This window comes from Zea mays, chromosome 4, assembly GCF_902167145.1.
Source record: "Zea mays cultivar B73 chromosome 4, Zm-B73-REFERENCE-NAM-5.0, whole genome shotgun sequence".
NCBI lineage: Eukaryota > Viridiplantae > Streptophyta > Magnoliopsida > Poales > Poaceae > Zea > Zea mays.
In genome coordinates, this window is record NC_050099.1 from 170,125,141 (window position 1) to 170,142,345 (window position 17,205).

The 17,205-nt window shown below is 44.3% G+C and overlaps 1 protein-coding gene across 1 annotated transcript; it reads right to left on the reverse strand.

The window, feature by feature from the left end:
- Window positions 1-13,883: 13,883 nt before the first annotated feature.
- On the reverse strand, window positions 13,884-15,771 carry LOC103654037 (protein FAM32A). The gene has a single exon (XM_020551902.1). It carries the CDS (start codon window positions 14,747-14,749, stop codon window positions 14,411-14,413), a length of 339 nt encoding a protein of 112 aa, XP_020407491.1. The 5' UTR covers window positions 14,750-15,771; the 3' UTR covers window positions 13,884-14,410.
- Window positions 15,772-17,205: the final 1,434 nt, after the last annotated feature.

Sequence of the window (17,205 nt, forward strand, 5' to 3'; positions counted from 1 at the left end):
TGGCTCAATAGAGGAGACAAAAGAGTAATGCTCACAAAAATGTGCAACACGAGATCTAGTAGTTACCCCCTTATGAATGTCGCCGAGGATGGTGTCGACGGGGTGATCTCGTTGGATTGCTTGGTGGACTCTTGGGTGTGGCGGCCTTTGTTCTTCATCCTCCTTGTCTTGATCATTTGCATCTCCCCCTTGATCATTGCCGTCATCTTGAGGTGGCTCATTTGATTGATCTTCTCCTTCATCAACTTGAGCCTCATCCTCATTTTGAGTTGGTGGGGATGCTTGCGTGGAGGAGGATGGTTGATCTTGTGCATTTGGAGGCTCTTCGGATTCCTTAGGACACACATCCCCAATGGACATGTTCCTTAGCGCGATGCACGGAGCCTCTTCATCACCTATCTCATCAAGATCAACTTGCTCTACTTGAGAGCCGTTAGTCTCATCAAACACAACATCACAGGAAACTTCAACTTGTCCGGAGGACTTGTTAAAGACTCTATATGCCCTTGTGTTTGAATCATATCCTAGTAAAAAGCCTTCTACAGTCTTAGGAGCAAATTTAGATTTTCTACCTCTTTTAACAAGTATAAAACATTTGCTACCAAAGACTCTAAAATATGAAATATTGGGATTTTTACCGGTTAGGAGTTCATATGATGTCTTCTTGAGAATTCAGTGTAGATATAACCGGTTGATGGCGTAGCAGGCAGTGTTGACCGCCTCGGCCCAAAACCGATCCGAAGTCTTGTACTCATCAAGTATGGTTCTTGCCATGTCCAATAGAGTTCTATTCTTCCTCTCCACTACACCATTTTGTTGTGGGGTGTAGGGAGAAGAGAACTCATGCTTGATGCCCTCCTCCTCAAGGAAGCCTTCAATTTGTGAGTTCTTGAACTCTGTCCCATTGTCGCTTCTAATTTTCTTGATCCTTAAGCCGAACTCATTTTGAGTCCGTCTCAAGAATCCCTTTAAGGTCTCTTGGGTTTGAGATTTTTCCTGCAAAAAGAATACCCAAGTGAAGCGAGAATAATCATCCACTATTACAAGACAATACTTACTCCCGCCGATGCTTATGTAAGCAATCGGGCCGAATAGATCCATGTGGAGTAGCTCAAGTGGCCTGTCGGTCGTCATGATGTTCTTGTGTGGATGGTGGGCACCAACTTGCTTTCCTGCTTGGCATGCGCTACAAACCCTGTCTTTCTCAAAATGAACATTGGTTAGTCCTAAAATGTGCTCTCCCTTTAGAAGCTTATGAAGATTCTTCATCCCAACATGGGCTAGTCGGCGGTGCCAGAGCCAACCCATGTTAGTCTTAGCAATTAAGCAAGTGTCGAGTTCAGCTCCATCAAAATCTACTAAGTATAGCTGACCCTCCAACACTCCCTTAAATGCTATTGAATCATCACTTCTTCTAAAGACAGTGACACCTACATCAGTGAAAAGACAGTTGTAGCCCATTTTGCATAATTGAGATACAGAAAGCAAATTGTAATCTAATGAATCTACAAGAAAAACATTGGAAATAGAGTGGTCAGGAGATATAGCAATTTTACCCAATCCTTTGACCAAACCTTGGTTTCCATCCCCGAATGTGATAGCTCGTTGGGGATCCTAGTTTTTCTCATAGGAGGAGAACATCTTCCTCTCCCCTGTCATGTGGTTTGTGCACCCGCTGTCGATAATCCAACTTGAGCCCCCGGATGCATAAACCTACAAAACATGTTTAGTTCTTGACTTTAGGTACCCAAATGGTTTTGGGTCCTTTGGCATTAGATACAAGAACTTTGGGTACCCAAACACAAGTCTTTGTCCCCTTGTGCTTGCCCCCAACATATTTGGCAACTACCTTGCCGGATTTGTTAGTCAAAACATATGATGCATCAAAGGTTTTAAATGAAAAGCTATGTTCATTTGATGCACTAGGAGTTTTCTTCTTAGGCAACTTAGCACGGGTTGGTTGCCTAGAACTAGATGTCTCACCCTTATACATAAAAGCATGGTTAGGGCCAGAGTGAGACTTCCTAGAATGAATTCTCCTAATTTTGTCCTCGGGATAACCGGCAGGGTATAAAATGTAACCCTCGTTATCCTGAGGCATGGGAGCCTTGCCCTTAACAAAGTTGGTCAATTTCTTAGGAGGGGCACTAAGTTTGACATTGCCTCCTTGTTGGAAGCCAATGCCATCCTTGATGCCAGGGTGTCTCCCACTATAGAGCATACTTCTAGCAAATTTAAAATTTTCATTTTCTAAGTTATGCTCGGCAATTTTAGCATCTAATTTTGCTATATGATCATTTTGTTGTTTAATTAAAGCCATGTGATCATGTATAGCATTAACATCAACATCTCTACATCTAGTACAAATAGAAGTGTGCTCAACGGTAGATGTAGAGGGTTTGCAAGATTTTAATTCTACAACCTTAGCATGCAATATATCATTCTTAGTTCTAAGGTCGGAAATAGTAGCATTGCAAACATCAAAATCTTTAGCCTTAGCAAGCAATTTTTCATTCTCAATCCTAAGGCTAGCAAGAGAAATGTTCAATTCTTCAATCCTAGCAAGCAAATCATCATTATCATTTCTAGGATTGGGAATTGAAACATTACAAACATTTGAATCAACCTTGGCTAACAAATTAGCATTTTCATTTCTAAGGTTGTCTATTGTCTCATGGCAAGTGCTTAGCTCACTAGATAATTTTTCACATTTCTCAACTTCTAGAGCATAAGCATTTTTAACTTTAACATGCTTTTTGTTTTCCTTGATTAGGAAGTCCTCTTGGGAGTCCAAGAGGTCATCCTTCTCATGGATGGCACTAATCAATTCATTTAATTTCTCTTTTTGTTGCATGTTTAAGTTTGCAAAAAGAGTGCGTAAGTTATCTTCCTCATCACTAGCATTTTCATCACTAGAGGATTCATATCTAGTGGAGGATTTAGATTTAACCTTCTTCTTTTTGCCGTCCTTTGCCATGAGGCACTTGTGGCCGACGTTGGGGAAGAGAAGGCCCTTGGTGACGGCGATGTTGGCGGCGTCCTCGTCGTCGGAGGAGTCGCTAGAGCTTTCGTCGGAGTCCCACTCCCGACAAACATGGGCATCGCCGCCCTTATTCTTGTAGTACCTCTTTTTCTCCTTTCTTCTCCCCTTCTTGTCATCACCCCTGTCACTGTCACTAGAAATAGGACATTTTACAATAAAGTGACCGGGCTTACCACACTTGTAGCAAACCTTCTTTGAGCGGGGCTTGTAATCCTTCCCCCTCCTTTGTTTGAGGATTTGGCGGAAGCTCTTGATGACGAGCGCCATTTCCTCATTGTCGAGCTTGGAGGCGTCGATTGGTTGTCTACTTGATGTAGACTCCTCCTTCTTCTCTTCTGTCGCCTTAAATGCGACCGGTTGTGCTTCGGACGTGGAGGGGCCGTCAAGCTCGTTGATCTTTCGTGAGCCCTTAATCATAAATTCAAAGCTCACAAAATTCCCGATTACTTCCTCGGGAGTCATTAGTGTATATCTTGGGTTGCCACGAATTAATTGAACTTGAGTAGGGTTAAGGAAAATAAGAGATCTTAGAATAACCTTAACCACCTCGTGGTCATCCCACTTTTTGCTCCCGAGGTTGCGCACATGGTTCACCAAGGTTTTGAGCCGGTTGTACATGTCTTGTGGCTCCTCCCCTTGGCGAAGACGGAAGCGACCGAGCTCCCCCTCGATCGTTTCCCGCTTGGTGATCTTGGTGAGTTCATCACCCTCGTGCGTGGTTTTGAGCACGTCCCAAACTTCCTTGGCGCTCTTCAATCCTTGCACCTTGTTGTACTCCTCCCTACTTAGAGAGGCGAGGAGTATTGTTGTGGCCTGGGAGTTGAAGTGCTCGATTTGGGCCACCTCGTCCTCATCATAATCCTCATCCCCTACGGATGGTACCTGTGCTCCAAACTCAACAACATTCCATATACTTTTGTGGAGTGAGGTTAGATGAAATTTCATTAAATCACTCCACCTAGCATAATCTTCACCGTCAAAGGTTGGCGGTTTGCCTAATGGAACGGAAAGTAATGGAGTATGTCTAGAAGTACGAGGATAATGTAAGGGGATCTTACTAAACTTCTTACGCTCATGGCGCTTCGAAGTTATGGAGGGCGCGTCGGAGCCAGAGGTAGAAGGTGATGAAGTGTCGGTCTCGTAGTAGACCACCTTCCTCATCTTCTTTATTTTGTCGCCACTCCGATGCGACTTGTGAGAAGAAGTCTTCTTTTCCTTCTTCTTCTCCTTCCTCTTCTCCTTGTTGCGGGACTCTTCCGATGAAGCCTTCCCGTGGCTTGTAGTGGGCTTTTCGCCGGTCTCCATCTCCTTCTTGGCGTGATCTCCCGACATCACTTCGAGCGGTTAGGCTCTAATGAAGCACCGGGCTTTGATACCAATTGAAAGTCGCCTAGAGGGGGGTGAATAGGGCGAAACTGAAATTCTCAAAAATAATCACAACTACAAGCCGGGTTAGCGTTAGAAATATAATCGAGTCCACGAGAGAGGGTGCAAAACAAATCGCAAGCGAATAAGAGATGTGACACGCGGATTTGTTTTACCGAGGTTCGGTTCTTGCAAACCTACTCCCCGTTGAGGTGGTCACAAAGACCGGGTCTCTTTCAACCCTTTCCCTCTCTCAAACGGTCCCTCGGACCGAGTGAGCTTTCTCTTCTCAATCACTTGGAACACAAAGTTCCCACAAGGACCACCACAAGATTGGTGTCTCTTGCCTCAATTACAAGTGAGTTTGATCGCAACAAAGAATCAAGAAAGAAGAAAGCAATCCAAGCGCAAGAGCTCGAAAGAACACAAGCAAATCTCTCTCTCTAAGCACTAGGGCGTTGTGTGGAATTTGGGAGAGGATTTGATCTCTTGAGTGTGTCTAGATTTGAATGCCTAGCTCTTGTAAGTGGTTGGAAGTGTGAAAACTTGGATGCAATGAATGGTGGGTGGTTGGGGTTATTTATAGCCCCAACCACCAAACTAGTCGTTTGGTGGGGCTGTCTGTCGTATGGTGCATCGGACAGTCCGGTGCACACCGGACATGTCCGGTGCGCCAGCCACGTCACCAAAGCCGTTGGGTTCCGACCGTTGGAGCTCTGTGTTCTGGGCCCGCCTGGATGTCCGGTGGCGCACCGGACATGTACTATAGAGTGTCCGGTGCGCCAGAATGGGCGTGCCTGACTTCTGCGCGCGCTGACGCGCATTTAATGCGCTGCAGGTAGCCGTTGGCGCCGAAGTATCTATTGCTTCGATGTCACACCGGACAGTCCGGTGTACACCAGACATGTCCGGTGAATTATAGCGGACTAGCCATTGCGATTTCCTGAAGCTGGCGAGTTCCAGAGCCGCTCTTCCTTGGAGCATCGGACACTGTCCGGTGTACACCGGACAGTCCGGTGAATTATAGCAGAGCGCCTCTGGAATTTCCTGAAGGTGACGAGTTCGACTTGGAGTCCTCTGGTGCACCGGACACTGTCCGGTGGCACACCGGACAGTCCGGTGCGCCAGACCAGAGGTGCCTTCGGTTGTCCCTTTGCTCTTTTGTTGAACCCAATACTTTGTCTTTTTATTGGCTAAGTGCGAACCTTTGACACCTGTATAACTTATACACTAGAGCAAACTAGTTAGTCCAATTATTTGTGTTGGGCAATTCAACCACCAAAATCATTTAGGAAATAGGTGTAAGCCTAATTCCCTTTCAACCACCCAGTCGGAGGGGGTGGGGTCATCGCCATGGTGCTGAAATTGGCGGCGAGGGAGGCGGGGTCCCATCCTCCAGCTAGATGAGACTAAGGCGTCGAGGTGGTGGTCCCCGGGGCGGGAGATGTGGCGTGGCCAGAGTTGTCAGTGGTACACCGAAGGGAAGCGCAGTCAGGAGGACCGACACCGGAGGAAGGGAGGCACTCGAGGCTTGACCTAGCCACATGGAGACGTTGAACACCAAGGTACAGTTGGCGACGGGCTCGTCGAGGTCAAGGAGAGAGTCTGCCATGCCCTTCATCTAGCAACACTACTCTCCCACGAGAGATGCCCCTAAGCGAACAGGTGGAACTGAGCATCGAGGTGGAGCGCCCGAGCCCCACGCCTTGCGAGCGGTGTCCACCTGGTCGCGGACGATGTCCTGTATCTCGACGGTGATGGTGTCGTTGAGCCACGAGAGGACCACGCTGTCCATCTAGGGCCATGAGGGAGACAGCGGGATCCGTATGCATACCCGTACCCACCGGGTATCCGCTATTCGGTGGATACCCGTTACCCGCCCGCCCACTACAATTTTAGCATTCAACACTAAACAACAATTTTATCACATTTCAAAATAATTATCATTCCAGCAGCATCAAATGATAATTTCAGCACCAAACAATATGCCATGGATAAAAATTGAAAAATGAGAATTAATGATAATATATTAAATCCGAATGGCTCACATGTCAGATATCCATTGGGTAACGGGTATGGATACTGGATATCCATACCCGCGAAAAAATTATCCGTGGATACCTTATTATATCTATAACCGTACTCGCGAATACCAAATTCCACCATACCCATATCCAATAGATAATTATCCACGGTCATTTACCCATACCCGTACCCATTGCCATTCCTACACATGACACAATTGAGCAACACACGGAGAGGCTAAGTGGGTGCAGAGCATAACATAGAAGTGATTTGTGCTGTCAGTAGCCTGCCCTCTCCTGTCATGGACATGGCATAGTCCTTGGGGGGTCTCTGCCGGTGTCATATTCTTCCCCTTGCCCGGTGGCTTCTGGTTCTGCCCGTCGTTTTCGTCGAAGCTATCGCTGTCGGCCTGCTCTAGTCTGGGTTTTCGGTTTAGGTTCCCCTCGCCTCCCTCCGCCTTGCACCTCTTGGCACCCAGATACATCTGGTCCCCTACCTTGGCATACAGATCTCTGCTCCCCTACCTAGATGAACATCGGCATGACGAAATTTTAGTGATGTCAGACATGGGGTAGGAGCAAGGTCATGGAGAACAGGCCAGTAATTCGAGGTCGAGCAAAGACAAAGCTCACACACCTGGTCAGTAAACTCCTAGGCTTAACACCTTATCGTCGTGGCATTGACATCCTTAATCGCGGACGCCAGGTCCGACACCAATGAAGCCAACTGGGAGTGGACAAACTCGGCGCATCAGTTGGCGATGGGCACCGACGGAGGCAACCTGAAGAGGCCGGCAAAGCGGTGCCCCTGAAGCTGGACAGTCGTGTTGTGTGCACCATGAACCCTGGCTGCATAATGTAACCGAGTTATTATCGAAGAAGCGAGGAGAGACACAGCGGAGTGAGCGGCAGCACTGTCATTGTCGTCGTTTCCTTCACCTTGTACCATGTCACTTTGTCGAACGCAGAGAAGGCGGTTACTTTTTCTCAACATGGAGAAAGCGATGCCCGGGTTCTAGAATAATCCAGTAACACACATGACCGAATCGTCCATTCCTGCTACAGGAAAGAAAATGTGAAGCATCTTTGGCCATTGGAACTTGATCTTGCGGCCGGGAAAAAGATCCAAGTGACGCCTTCCCTCCCACAGCTATAGAGCCAAACACGCTCGGCCTCTGGAAGCATCGCGACGTCGACGTGTGGAGTTGCCGAGAGGCTATACATGATAATGTCCACTCGGTGTTCATCGTTTGGGTGCCAAAAAATAGCAAAGTCAGAATTCTATCATTTTTAGCTCGTGCTTTGTATTGTTATGTAGTATTAGGACTCTAAAACTATCTCAAAGGGAACAATACTATGAAATGGTTCTGGGGCTCTGAACATATAGCGATGAATGGACAAAGTGGTTGCTGGGCACAACCATAGCTGCTTGCCTTACTTATGATGTAGATTATTTCTCTGTACGATTGGGCACAACCATAGCTGCTTGCGCTCATTGTGTTTTTTGCCTCCAAGTACTCAATAACAGCCATGACCTCTCATCATCATGGCTAGTTCGTTGGCCATGTTCTGCTTGGTGTCATCAACTGGAATTCTGGATATGCTGCATTTAGTGTATTTGTTTATTATGTTTCCTTTGTATATGAATGCTACAGCGAACTGCATTGGCCAGTGTTCAGAGCACTACTACATTATGCCATGAGAAAATGCCTTGTTTTTTTGGTTATGGATAGTGTTTGTGACTTCAGCTCTTGATAGATATACCACATCAACACATATTGTTCCCTTGCTTGTTTAGAGCCTTCTTATTGCATCATGCTTATCCATGATATGTTATCTATCTTATCTGTAGTTTTGCAATATAATGTCTTTTGATATTTTTGTATCTTCCCTAAAGTTTGCACCTTTTTGGAGAAATGAGGCTGATGTGCCCATGGATCGACGACCAAGCCTCTCAAAAAGGTTGCAGGAAAGAGGTTCGATCGATATCGATAAACTTATCTATTTCTCTTAGTCCCATATTGTGTGAGGTACTAAATATAAGGCATGGAAACAACTTATGTGCAGGACTCGCCAATCCCCCGAAAGAAACTACTAGAAAGCTTTCCGTAGGTGGATACGATGAAGAGGATGGTGCTGATGCCTACACGGATGGTCCTGATATACCTTGGTAACTCCACTTACTTCCCAGCCCTTTAGAGATGATATAGCTATTTTTAGCCGGTTTTTTTCTAGCACTGATCTGTACCGCGGATCGATGTGTGAACAAATGAATTAGAACACCGCGCTTTGAAAGGGTAAAACTAAAGATTAAAACTAACCACTTAAACAACCATCATTATGATGGCTTCCTCCTGAACTAAGACCATTTTCTGTTCATATGCAATATGCTACAATCATAGGGTTATGTGCAAATTCTTAGAAAACAGTGAAGTTGGAAACATTGGGAGAGTTATGTTGCCAATAGCAGATGCCTACACTTGCATATCCAGTTAATTAATTAGGCTTTACTCTCTCATATGTTCACTGTGTACATACCGGTGATACCTACTGGCAGGTGAACCCTTCTACAGTACACCATAGCTACCTAGAATCATGTTTATCCATGTAGAAGCGTTGTTTTGCTGCTCACTTCCTTAGGGTCACCGGGTTTGAATGTTCTTCTTACAATATAATTTTTAAGGTAGAATCAGCTAGTTCAAAACTATGAATTCTTTTGATATTGAAGAATACTGAATAGTTGTCTATACTCCTAAACATGAATGCGTACAACAATTTTCTTCGGTTAAATCATGTGTTACTCCTTTATAGAAAGTAACAATAGTATCAACACAACGAATGATGCATTAGAATGAGAACATGTTGTTTTATTCGTAGTGTGCTCATTGCCCTGGTTTAGGTCTTCCACCTCCACAGTCGCGCATGGGATCAAGCTCCTCACTGTTGTTGCTTTCGTTAACCCTACCTCCAAAGACTCTTGAAGTGTCCTAGAGAATCATGACACCATCGCTACTCATCTGAACAAAAAATATTCTCATCGTAATGTTACCTCTAAATTGTTGGTTTCCTAGAAGATTTTAGTGGAAGTGTAGTTGGTTCAGCTTGGGAACAAAAGTTGAAAAGAGAAGGTAGGTATCACTGGTGGGGACATGTTAAATCTGTTTTAAAAAAACTGCACCTGCGCATCACCAATGATAGGCAATGAACCAACACATAAGGCAGTTTCCCCTTTTATTTCAAAGCATATATAGCTGCATGACACACCTATATTTTTAACAACAAGAGAACTGACCATGGTAGCACAGCTAAAGTAGCGACCAAATCATAGTAAAAATGCTTATTGTTAGGGTACACAGTCTGATTTGCACGGCTATGCAATTCCTTTTGGTATGTAGTCTGATTTGCAAATGAGCATGGGCAAAACAACAGTTCTGTCAGTGATATTGTGAATAGGTAAGCCATACCAGACAAATGACAAAATGTTTGAACGGCATTTATAATTAGCTGATCTAGTTTCCCATGAACAACTAAGTCATTTGCCACAGATAAATATGGTCCTGAGGTGAGTGATGGGCTAAATGGCCAGTTCAAATATGTAGATATAGAACACCCTATACAGTCTCTAAAATACATGACAAGTACGCTATCAGCGTGCCTTCAACTTCTAGGATCTTCAAAATCGTCAAAACATTCTCCAGTTGCAGAAACTGTTTGGGCTTCTTCTGAATCATAAACTGTGATGCCCTTTTTTCAACTTCATTTGTCTTATTGTTTGCATAGTGTTATCGACCTAGGGATCTATGCTTCATGCTATAATAGTATGTCATACATAAAGTTTTCTTGGTGCTCAGAAGCTCACATATGTATACATTATAGGTTCATGTGCAGTCTTCAGCTCTTCGTTGTGCATCTCTTTTTGAAATGCCTGCTTCGAGTTACTTGCCAGTTTATTTTCCAGGAATCAACCAATAGCAAAAATGTTTATTTTTGTGTATCTGACATAAAGAACTTTTTTCCCTTCTGTAGATCCGATGAAGATGCCATCTAGACAAAAGATAAAGGATCTTTTGCTTTTGTGCTCCTAGAAATTATGCAGTTGATACTTTTTTATCAACTTCTACCTTCCATCCTGGTTGATGAACTTTGTGTTTTTACGTATGTTAAAACATTGTAGAGGACATGTTGTTCTACTTCTACCTTATCCTCTGTAGTTATGCTTGTCTTGTGTACCTGGAGCATCTTGTTGACCCCCTTGCTTTGGGCCTTCAGTGATAGTATCAGGACCCTAACATATCGGCCGATTTTTTTGCATTTTAAACCCTTGTACAAAAAATCACGTTTAGACCTCTAACAATATTCTCGTTTTTTGGACCCTTTGCTCAGCTTCATTACCTATGGCGCCGATGTAACACTAATCAGCGCCATAGACCATGACGCCGAGGTATCAACTTCATTGGCATCTGGATGTTGCGCTGGCGCTTACGTGGCGTGACCTCGACATCATAGATCATGGCACCGAGGTATCAACCTCACTCGTATAGTTGTCCATTCGTGCTCAGCTGCATAGGAAAGCAGCAATGATAGCCGACTTTCGCTGCATCAGCAGCCTCCTAGGCAATGGACAACATCATGACGTCTTGCAGCCTCCTAGGCAATGGACAACATCATGACGTCTTCTGGACGTGCAACGCGAGGCAATAAGAGAAGTATTTATTTGCTCGTCTAAATCAGAAAAGCGCATTAAAAGTATTTATTTGTTTTGTGTCGATTCGCTTTCTACCGTCAAGTATTTATTTTCTGGATCGGAAAAGTATTTATGTGATTTTTTTAGAAATAATAGAACTATTTATTTTAGAACGTCAAGAGTATTCAAATAACTTTAAAAAGAGCCCTATAGTAGTATTGTAGCACCCAACGTAGATGGTAGTGTGTAGCCCTTACAGGACCTAGAGCTAGCTACTCGATTTAAAGTGAGTAGCTAATACATAAGCATGTATTTCCTTCAAAAAAGCTCAAAGAACTGAAAGAGTGAGGCAGAGGAATTGCAGAGAACATGATGTGTGTACTTGTGCGTTTGTGTATGCGTGCTTGGAGCCATGCAAATTAACGCAATCTGCCCTCTGCCTCGCGTCGCACGTCTAGAAGACGTCATGTTGTTGTCCATTGTCTAGGGGCAGCTGTTGCACGCCATCGCCTATGTAAATGTCACAAACAGCGAAAGTCGATCATTATTGCTGCTTTCCCATACAGCTGAACATGAATGAACAACTATGCGAGTGAGGTTGATACCTCGGCGCCATGATCTATGGCGCCGAGGTCACGCCACTTTAGGGCCAACACAACAACCAGATGCCAACGAGATTGATACCTCGGCGCCATGTTCTATGGCACCGATCAGTGTTACCTCGGCGCCGTAGGTCATGGCGTCGAGCAAAGGGTCCAAAACGAGAATGTCTTTTAGAGGTCTAAACGTGATTTTTTCGTATAAGGGGCTAAAATTCAAAAAATTCGGACATATCGACAACCAGCTATGATGGCTGGTAGACGTGAAACATGACCGTGTGGTGTAACATATGGATGGACTGAATTGTTGAACCTTGTATGGAACATATGTTGTGGTCCTACTTTGGTATATGCAAATATGTATGATATCGGTTGTGTTCCGTGTTTGTGAGAATAGACAAACATAACACCGTTGCGCGTGTGTCGCAAGAGGTTCCTGAATAGGAGGGCGCACAAAGCGCGCCTCCTGTTCTAGTAATAATAATATAGAGAGATATGTGACCTATGTCATATCATTCACTTTATTTTTCTAGAAAATATAGAAGAAAGGAAAAGTTTATATTTCAAGCCTCCAAGGGCTTCACATCTGGATACACAGGTATTAGTCGACCAGACAAATATCATTATCATATATGTTTCAGTTGAATCCATTGCCGAGACATTTTTTGGCCACGTCTACTACGTTGCATAGAAGTTTTTCATTTTTTTATCAAAATTAGCGGTTGTTACGGACTTGTGGATCCAAATTAAGGCTTAAACCAAATTTCAATCTTAATAACCTTCTCATCAATTTATGTTCAAACCAGAAGATACATTGAAGGGGAGAAGGTCCTTGTTTTTAATTGTGTTGTCTCGCTTTGATGTCTTTCAAGAATCAAAACGAGTGACCAACAATACATAGGGGTGGTAATGGATCGTGAACCAAATGCTTCTTTATAAAATAGTAGGGCCCTAAATAAATTTTAGTTAAAAAATGAATAGAAATAGGACTTGATCCTAATCCGATCCGATCATTAAATTTTATAGTGTAAAATTTGGAGCACATTATCACCCCTAACAATACACCCATCTATGGTCTTAAAAGTTATATGATTGCTTTCTGTGCACATTCTAGATCATCTTTATTCATATCATACTTAAATTGTGGCCATCATTAAAAAAGGTGCCTATCCTATAGGTTCACATTTTTTTTTCTTAATTATGCTTGAACTGAGATTTAGTGTTTAAGAAGGGATGCCAAGCTACTGGTGATCGATTGCCAAGTGATCTCAAGCAACTGGGAGTGCATGGTCGTAGTGAAATCTTCATCACCACGATACCTTCACCTCTCTTTATTATTCCACTTTTACCTGCTCACCACTTTTCAACTATGATCAACCCAACTCCTTATGATTTGATCAGGAAGAAGAGCCCCTTGCCAGTTTGGTAAAGGAGATCATGGGAGGTAGGAGGATTTTTTTATCACGAATATGTATCTAGAGGAAGAAGCTCCAATAGAGAACACCGACGTCACTGTTTTTGAAATAGACATTTCTTTTAGAATACCTCTTCGAATAGATATCTTTTAAGGAGTGATCTCATCAAGATTAGAGTAGGCATTAGTAACTGTCATACATGACCACGAACTGGGCATACGCTTTGGCATGAAGAGTGTGAATGCTTGTCATGACAAGGCATCATTTTACTACATCGTTTTACCTTGTGTATGTGTTACGTCTCTAGATTAATAAAAAAACACTAGTTCTTTTATAATATTCTATTTATATTTCATGCTTTAACATGTTATTAGTATTGTGTTTCTCTATGCACTTGCTCGAAAGAGAGGCACGGGCCATTCCATAGGAGATAATGCCAGGCGACGAAAGGATTTTGTGTCGATTTGTTGCTTGTTCTGCATGAGGACATCAGCACTGACATCGCCAAATTATGATGTATTGCTGCTTATCACGCCCAATTAGCAAAGTCGGCTCGATAGTTTAGCCAAGTTAGGCTAGGTGGGCAAGGATTTCCAACTGGTTCTCAAGTCCATGAGCGCTTGTTCCGATTCAGAGAAAATGGAAATAATATATACAAACTCAATAATAGTTCTTTGCATCAAACATCAATCAATTCGATTTGGTTCTGAATGCTTCAGGTGGGCCTCGATTTAGCCAACTTCTTGTTGCATCAGAAGTTGTACTTTCTACTTTTTAAGTACTCTAGCCTAGTGGATAATTTGTATGTGAACGTTTGGATGGGGATTGGATAGGGAAATAAAAATGGGTTGAGACAAAAGGAGGGGGCATGAGATGGGTGTAGTCTTTATTTATCTATCCCTATCTTCAATTCAATTATCCAAACATGGAATCAAATGATCCCACCCTTATTTCCCACTTCCTAAATTGAAGGCCATGTTGACTTGGAAAAATTTGGGCATAATCTGTTGTTAAGCTCTGCCACTGTATTGAAAGAAAATAAGTTCCCTAGAAATATCAAAAGCGGATCACATTTTGAATAAAATGAATGCAACTAAAAGGGGCAACAAAAAAGGCTTAAACACGTGATCAGAATACATGGAACAAGCTTTTGACAATAAATATTATCTACTGGTGGCAACAAGTCGTTTTACAATATATGTAAAACGATACATAATATGCTAACAGAAAAGTAGATAGACCCACACAGCATACAATTGTTTGTGCGTAACACAGCCAGGTTAGCCAGGACCAACTTTGGGGATGTCATAGTGCTCGCTGAGGTTAGCCAGGTACTGGTTGAAGTCCTGCATGCGGTCCTTGTACGACTTGTTTGCGACTTTGGTCATCTTCTTCATGTCGATCTTCTGCTTCTGTTCCATGTAGCGGCGCTCTGCTGGTGTGAGATGGTCATAGTCAGAATGTGGGTTCCTTTCGTCTCCATTCTTATCAGATTCAGTCTGAGATGACTCCTCACGCTGGTACTTCTTCTTCTTTTTCATTACACCACCATACTTCACGTCCAGCGCTTTACCCTTCAGCTTCAGTCGTCCCCCAACAACGTTTTGGTATTCCAACATCTTGATGTAAAAAAGAAATCTAATAAAGTTATAGAGAGACTGTTAGAGAATGCTGTTGAGCACGAAATTTGTAGAGACTGCCGAACCGAACGGCATTGCGCAAGAAATATATATTACCAAGGCAAACGGGATTGCATCGTTCAGAGTGTCCGTGTCCGAGCCCGATCTCCTGTTCCACGCGGTGTCCGTGTTCGTGTCCGAGTCCGAGCTCCTGTTCCAAGCGGTTTTTGGCCGTTAAGCAGAGCACTCACCGCAGGGTCGTGGCGCGGCCCATCCTCGCGCGGTGCTGCCGTGCAAGGGCAGGTTCTCTCCTGCGGGCTGCCGTGCTGTGCGCTGACGTCGGCGCAGCCGTGCAGTCATGCTGCGGCGGTCGCCAAACTCGTCGTGCTTACGTCTCGCCCCTCACCCATCTGCTCCCTCCGCCTCCGGCCATGTGGAATCCCCTCCTCTTCCCTCTCCAAAAAATCTGCGACCGGTCTTCTCACAGTGCTCGGTCGTCGTGCCTGAGGGCCTAGCTGCGAGGGGCTCCTGTTCCCTCTGGAATCCATCGGCAAGCCCCCTCCAGTGTATAGGGCTAGCCAACGTATAATTTCTCTGCTCCGATCTGCTCACCGATTGTTCGCCTGCTCTTCTGCTGCGGATGCGGTAGTCTGGAACCTGTGTTGCTTTTTTCGTGTGCAACGTTCGTAGGTGAGCTGCCCGTTCGAGCGTCGTAGTTCTGTGTGTTCTATGTCGTCAATGCTCTGCTCAGTGCTCTGGCCACGCAGGTTTTTCGCTTACGAAAGTTACGAACCATGCTTATGGGTTTTTCTGTCTTTGTTTCTATATGGTTGTCATGTTTAGCCTCGGTGTCTTCTATGTGGTTTCGATAAATTCATTGGTTTACCGGCGCTTTCACTCACCTTTGCCTGTGCTGAAAAATGGTCTAGTTTGCATCCGTGAATCTCTAATCAGGTAGGGATGCGCACATTGTGCCGACTGTATTACTTGTTAGAAATATAGGCATTTTTCGAATTATTTTAATTCCATAAATTAACATTATGATGATGACATATAATAAATAATTAACCATAGCAATCGTGATCTCAAAAATATCCATAACAATATGGATCATGAGAACACCAAGCATATGAAGCATGTAAATCATATAAATAAAATAAGTATATACGCATGGTTCATGGTTTATTGCGGAACAACTGGAAATAAACAGATAACAATATAAACAGGATGACTGTAAGATTAAGACAGACAGATATAACATATTATAATATGATAGAGCAAAGCTACATACGACATATATAATATGCAGAATATAAAACTGTAATGAACTGAATTGATCATACCCTCCCATGCGCTCCGAGGATCCTGATCCTTGTCCAACTTCTCTTGTCATCCGATCGAGTTGAAGACGCCAAGAACCAGCGATGAAGACAGATGTTGGGCAGTCGCGAAGACGCTCCCCAAAAACCTAATTGCCGATCCCCCGTGCAAGGTCTCAAACGGCACCGGCTTCGGAGGCACCTGCCCTCTCGCTTCTCTGTGCGCGCAGAGTCACGAGATGGAAATACCCTCACTCGGCGGCTGGATTGTGAGACTGGAAGTGTTTCTCGCGTGTACCGAGTGACAGGGGTGCTCCTCTATTTAACCTCTCGCAGAGGGAAGCTGAAGGAGAAAGGTCGCCGAGTCACGCCAAGAGTCGGCCAGCTCTAGCCGAGTTATGCCATGAGTCGGCCAGCTCTTGCCGAGTCACGCCATAAGTCGGCAGCTGAAGGAGAAGGGTCACTCGGCTGACTGACGAAGAGACAGGGTCACTCGGCAGACGAAGAGACAGAGTCACTCGGCTAACGTACGCGGTTAGTGAGTGCTAAAAATTAACACAACCACACCACGCCCGCTCGCCTGCCTGCCTGCCTGCCTCGCCACGCCTCGCCACGCCTCGCCACGCCACGCCCGGCCCGGCCCGGCCCGGCCCGGCGGCGGCGGCGGCGCGCGCGCGCGCGTGTGGCACGCCCTTGTCCATTTCTTGACTTCTCAAGTTAAGTGGAATAAATCCCACCATATAAGTCAAGGCAAAAGACCCTTGGACTTCCAATGTGGTACTATTGGTATTCTCCACCATTACACACCATAGAGTTTATTCAATAAATGGGCCAAGCCCATAAAAGATCCAACAATCCCCACCAAACTCTAGGGTTTGTAATGATGAAGTATCAGAATCACAATCCTTTGATATACCAGTGTTTCGATGGAGACTGTTAAGTTGAACATCCATCTAGAATAAGAGTTTCACTCATTCACAACTGAACAATGGACTAAGCCTTGAATTGACAGTTTTGTGCGAAATAAGATTCACTCAAATCCTTTGCTGATACTAGGCTGCAAAAGGGTATTCCCGCTGTTTAGAAGCATATAAGTCACACTTCAGTGCCTTTCATGAGTATTTAGGGATTACCCAA